This window comes from Colobus angolensis, unplaced genomic scaffold, assembly GCF_000951035.1.
Source record: "Colobus angolensis palliatus isolate OR3802 unplaced genomic scaffold, Cang.pa_1.0 Scaffold46, whole genome shotgun sequence".
Taxonomy (NCBI): domain Eukaryota; kingdom Metazoa; phylum Chordata; class Mammalia; order Primates; family Cercopithecidae; genus Colobus; species Colobus angolensis.
In genome coordinates, this window is record NW_012118043.1 from 7,819,085 (window position 1) to 7,824,237 (window position 5,153).

Consider the following 5,153-nt stretch of genomic DNA (forward strand, 5'->3'; position numbering starts at 1 on the left):
CCAGGATGGTCTCGATCTCCTGACCTTGTGATCCGCCCGTCTCGGCCTCCCAAAGTGCTGGGATTACAGGCTTGAGCCACCACGCCCAGCCAACAAGGCAACTTTTAAGAGCACATCATGTTCCCAAGCAAGTCTGAGGCCTACTGGCAAGGCACTCACTGTTCAGAGCTGAACAAAATGTCTTTGGGCCAGAGATGTCATGAGGGATATCAGAGGATGCTTGTCAGCAGCTCCCACCACCCTAGAATCCGCCTCTGAGAGCATCCCAGGGGTCTCTGGAGGGAGGAGGGCCTGACTTGGCCCAGGACCCAGCCCCTTCTGCCTTTTTCCCAGTTGGCCTCCACCATGAAAAAGGCCTACAACTGCCCTGCATTCTGCCTGATTGACGGTGAGGCACATACTCCTTGGGACAAAATGGTGTTGGTAGACTCATACCCCCACATCAGCAAGGTAAAGAGGAGCCAGAGCTCTGGTCTACTGCCTCTCAGTTCTTCCTGGGGGAGAAAGAGGGGAGCTCAATGAGACACTTAACAACAGGAAACAGCTCTCATGTGTGAGTTCTTCACAGAGTAGGAGGTCGCTTCTCTTTCCTCTTTCTCAATATCTCTCTTTCTCTCCATTCCCCTGTTCTCTCCCAAGCACATAACTGACTTTGCTAATCCCAGCCAGGCAGACTAATACCCACTGGCTTCAGACTTGGTGCTATGTGGGTGTCTGCTGCTGCAGCTTGCTGGTCTGAGCAGCAAGCTCAGCAGAGTTGTGAGACAGAGATGAAGCCTGTGTGAGTGGCCTGTGCATGTTAAAGTGTATCTGGAATGTGCTCAGTACCTGAGTTTCTCTGTGGTCTGCGCAGCAATCCCACCATGAAAACACCCAGGTGGCAGCCCAGTCACCCCAATCACAGGCCAAGGACATCAGAGAATCCACAGGCTTCTGGGAGTCAGGCTTGTAAACATGGAGCCCAGAGGTCCTTCTGTGCCGTGAGATGGGAAGGTGAGCAGAGTGCGGAAAAAGCTCAGGGTCTGCACAATGGCTTGACATGTTTTCCACCGACATGTGCAGGATCTGAATTAGTATGTGTAGCTGGTGAGTGTGAGATAAATAGGCGAGGAAGGAGAACTAGAGGGGATTTGGAGTTGACTGAGAGAGAGGGAGAGAGAAGTGGATGGAGTAACGTGACCTAAGTGGAGGGACACCGGGTCCCTGAGGTGTGGGTGCAAAGGGAGGTGTGAGGGGCCAGGAGGGAGTGAGTGCTGACAGTTGTTGAGGAGTGGAGTGTATGCGGATGTACTAATAGCCACAATGAAGCTTCCCTTTGCTGGCGAAGCACTGCAGAGGCCATCCCTACAAGCAGAGGGTTGCAGCAGGCTCTATTCTCTCCCGCTCAGGAGTGGGAGGCCGGCGGGTGTTTCGGGGTCCCGCTAGGAAAGGGGACCGCGGGACCTGGTTCAGGCAGCCGGCGTCGGCGCGGGACGAGCTGAACGGTTCTAGCGAAGCGCTGCCTGCCTCTGAGCAGCCGCGACGCTCCCCTAGTAGAGCTGGGCCGCCGGGAGCCAGAGGCGCGGGCCGCTTCTGCCGCTGTTGCAGGATTCCCCGCCCTGGGGAGAAAAGCGTCTCCATCAGAGACGAGCAAATTGCTCGCGCCGGCTGTCGGGACCTCCGAGGCGCGGGGCCACACTACGAGGAGGCGCGGGAGCTGAGGCTGCGCTCGGTCGGCGGTTCACTGGAACTGTATCCGCAGGCGGCGCTCCGGTGGGACCGCGGTCAGAAGGCGCTGGTGGCTGCTGAATTGCAGCTGCGGGACCCTGGAAAACTGGGGCAAAGAGGCAGTGAGCTCTGCCCAGCCCACCACCCTGGCCTCTGGAGGTGAGCGCCGCCCCAAGGTCACTAAACCGGGGCCCTGCGTCGCCCCAGTGCCGCGGGGAGAAAAGGAACCTGCCCGGGCGTCCACAAAACCTAGGCACAGTATGCCCTGTTCAGAGAGGATCCCGACCCCACCAGCAACCAGCCTGCCTCCGAAGGCTGAGAAGTAAATTAAGGCGTCCCGCACCGTTTCCTGGAGCGCCCGGTTCACCCACCTCTGGCTGGGCTGGCAAGGAGAGGATTCTACTCTCTTCCTAGGCTCCTCTATCTCCAGCTCAAAGCCCCTGGCTTTTCCGCAGAGGCCTGGAGGGGACCTGAAAGTAATCATTCTGCCAGGCTTCCCGCCCGCATTTTCTTGCCTGTTTTCTGAGCCTTCGAATGCCGGACAGCCATGTGAAGGCACATCTTGGGGAGACTGATTCCAGTCCTTCCCAGGGTGCACGCATCAGGCATCCTCTTCTGCACCAGGGCTGGGGGTTCTGTTCCTCTACGGGACAGTCAGAAATCAGTATTTTCAGAGCAGAACTCCTTTCTACTCTGGAAATCCTTTAGAGGAACTCCTTCATTTGCCCCCAATCCCAATAAACACACAAACACACACACACGCGCACACACACATACACACACAGGCTCCTTAAAGGCTGAAAAGGGAGCCGAGTATGGAATTCAGGGAAGTGATGACACACACAACAATGCTGTTACACCTGGCTGCTGCAGGGCTGAGCAGCGGAAATGCCTGTGAGAAGAAGAAAGAAAGAGAGAGAGAGGCAGAGAGCCAGCCTGGGTGGTCAGAAAAAAGAAAAAAGAGAGAGAGAGAAAAGGAGAGAGGAGCCCCCACCAGGATAGGGCCAGACCCAGCTGTTTTTCCCCCTGCCCAGGCCCTGGCTGGGGGAGGATAGGCACTAGGCCAATCTGCAGCAGCCCCAAATCTGACTCACTACTCCCACCCAAAGCCTGGGCAAGGATGGGGGTAAGGAAGAAGAAAAACATCTGCACTCCTGCTCAGAAAGCAGCAGCAGGGATTCTGCAGAAGTGCTGCTTCCCCCATGTGTATTGGGTGCAGTGGGAGACCGCCCATAAAAAAAAAATCAAGCTACTTTGTGGATAGCCTTGCTCCCTCTCATCCTTGTGACCAGGCAAGGGCTGCCCTGCTGACCTCTCTGGTGTCATCTTCAAGATGCTGAATTCCAAAGAGCCCCAACACCCTTGTCCTCCCTCCCTTTCATCTCAGAATGCAGATCAGAGGCCTGAGTGAGCAGCAGACAACACTTGTAGATGGCCTGTGGATGCTGGAACCACAGGCCACTGAAGGCTCCTTGGGCTTCCGGAGAACTCTCAGAGTCTAAGCAGCCTGGGAGGAAGAGGCAGTGACAGGCATTGAGCCAGCCACTCCAGACATGCCAATCACAAACGCACACCTACACGACATCCATTCAGTCCACCTTCCTCCATAAGGCAGCCTTGCCCCACTCCTCAGCACCAAGGAGTTTGGGGTTTGAGGATTCAAAACACTGGCCATCTCTCTCATACTTTATAACTGCAGACTTTTTGTTAAGGCCAAGTTAAAAGGCACTGTTAAGGAGCATACTGTTAAAAGGCACACCTGATTTTCCCTGAAGCAATCTCTGTACATGCTGATATAACTGGATTCCCATCAGAATTCTGCTTAAGGTAGGTGACAACTAACTCCTGATCCTCTGGAGAAAGATCAGAACAAATGTCTCATCAGGAGAGAGATTTGAACAAGTCCCTCCCTCAGCCTGATGTTTTTCTTCCCAGTCTGTGGCAAAATACATGCGCTGGGAGGGAAAGAGGCATCGAAGAATTGTGAAAGAAAGGAAGAAAGGGGGGAAGGAAAGAAAAAAGGAGAAAAAGAGAAGACGCTATATCCACCAGCTACATTTACTCTGATACTTGATGAACATATTATGTAACTATCAGTATAAGTGTGTTTTACCTTGTAAATACAAATCTCACACCTTGTACATGTGCATACCTGTGTTTCTGAGCAGCATACATGCACCTGGTATCTCACCCATCTCAAGGACAGTTCTTCTCCATGACTTCCATATGTGACCCCTGTGCACACACATACACAGTCCCGCAAAGTCCCGGCAACATCCCCGGCTGTATTAGCGCAATAGCTGAGGGGCATCTACTTGGTGCTGTTAAAGCACACATCCAACCTCCACTCCAACCCCATAGGATTAGTACAGGGATTCCAAGGAGGAGCCTGGTTCCTAGATCCACTGGCAACGCAGGGAGAGGCAGAGGTTATTCAGGCGGCGCCCCTGTACGACTATTCCCAGAGATTCTCTCCCCAGCCCCATTCCAGCCCAGTTACTCTGAGAGCGACAGGGACAGGCCAGTCCAAGGTTTCTTCGTACAGTCACACGCGTTTCTGTGCTCATTTTCCCAAAGCCTCAGAACAGCTCTCCCCACCCTCCCCGTCCGGCCCTCTCGCCGTCTCGCCCCTCCCCAACCCCGAGCTAGTTCAGCCTCAAGACAGCAGCAAACGGCAGAGCAAAGGAGTCGTTTTCTTTCACCTGAAAGCTGCGAGGAGGCTTGGAGCGCCTCTTCTCGCTGGGGCCCGAGCTTCCTGGGCTTTGGCCGGGTGCGGGTGGACCCCACCGGGGTCCTCGTCATCTCCCAGCCCAGCCCGCAGAGCGAGTACCGGCAGACTTCAAGGGCGCGTGAGCCTGGCTGTCGGCTGGGCCCCGGAGGCTCGCCGGGCGGGGGCAGGCCGGTCCAGGCTGTGCGGGGCGTTTACAAAAAGTGACTTGGAGATGAACTCGCCCGTGCGCGGCTGGCCGCCCCGCTATAGGGGCGAAGGCGCCTGACGCAAGCGGAACTCGGTGGAGCCCATACGAATCAGAACAGAGCGAGGCTCCTGGCGCACTAGGGACTCCAGGAGGCAGCTCTGCCAGAGACGCGGGTCGTGCTTCGGGAAACCGGGGGGCGGGGGGAGGGGAAGAGAGCAGAAAAGAAAACCCACCAAGGCGGGGACTGGCCTGGGCGGGGAGGGGCGGCGAGGCCGGAGCCCCTCTCTGTTGGGCGGACTCCCCATGGCCAGAGGCTGAGCTCCACTCCCGCCGGCCGCTCCCTAGGGGAAGGGGAAGGAGAGGGGAGAGCAGCGAGAGGCCTCCAGCAAGCAAACGCGGGCAGCATCCGCAGTCTCCAGAAGTTTGAGACTCGGCCGTAAGCGGACTTGTGCGCCCCAACTCTTTGCCGCACCAGCGCCTGGAACGGAGAGCAGAGGCGGCCCGGCCGCGGCGCGCCGGCTTTGTCAT

The 5,153-nt window shown here is 56.5% G+C and overlaps 1 protein-coding gene across 2 annotated transcripts; it reads right to left on the bottom strand.

The window, feature by feature from the left end:
• Positions 1-1,342: 1,342 nt before the first annotated feature.
• Positions 1,343-4,640, bottom strand: FOXL2NB (FOXL2 neighbor). Of its 2 annotated transcripts, none has more exons than XM_011958129.1 (3): positions 4,410-4,640; positions 2,223-2,350; positions 1,343-1,598 (listed from the first exon to the last, which is right to left on the bottom strand). In XM_011958129.1, exons 1-3 carry the CDS (start codon positions 4,507-4,509, stop codon positions 1,530-1,532), a joined length of 297 nt encoding a protein of 98 aa, XP_011813519.1. In that variant the 5' UTR covers positions 4,510-4,640; the 3' UTR covers positions 1,343-1,529. The 2 variants fall into 2 exon arrangements, with proteins under 2 accessions (XP_011813519.1, XP_011813518.1); XM_011958128.1 differs by having other exon boundaries at positions 1,345-1,598; positions 2,223-2,342.
• Between the last annotated feature and the right edge of the window lie 513 nt (positions 4,641-5,153).

Bases quoted from the DNA above. Each gene is read 5' to 3' on its own strand.
- FOXL2NB (XM_011958128.1), bottom strand. From the start codon at position 4,509: ATGACGAGGACCCCGGTGGGGTCCACCCGCACCCGGCCAAAGCCCAGG. The intron at 2,343-4,409 runs GTGAAAGAAAAC...GTAGAGGAACAG, and splicing joins AGCCTCCTCGCAGCTTTCAG to AACCCCCAGCCCTGGTGCAG. The intron at 1,599-2,222 runs GCAAGAAAATGC...TTTTCTCCCCAG, and splicing joins TTCGAAGGCTCAGAAAACAG to GGCGGGGAATCCTGCAACAG.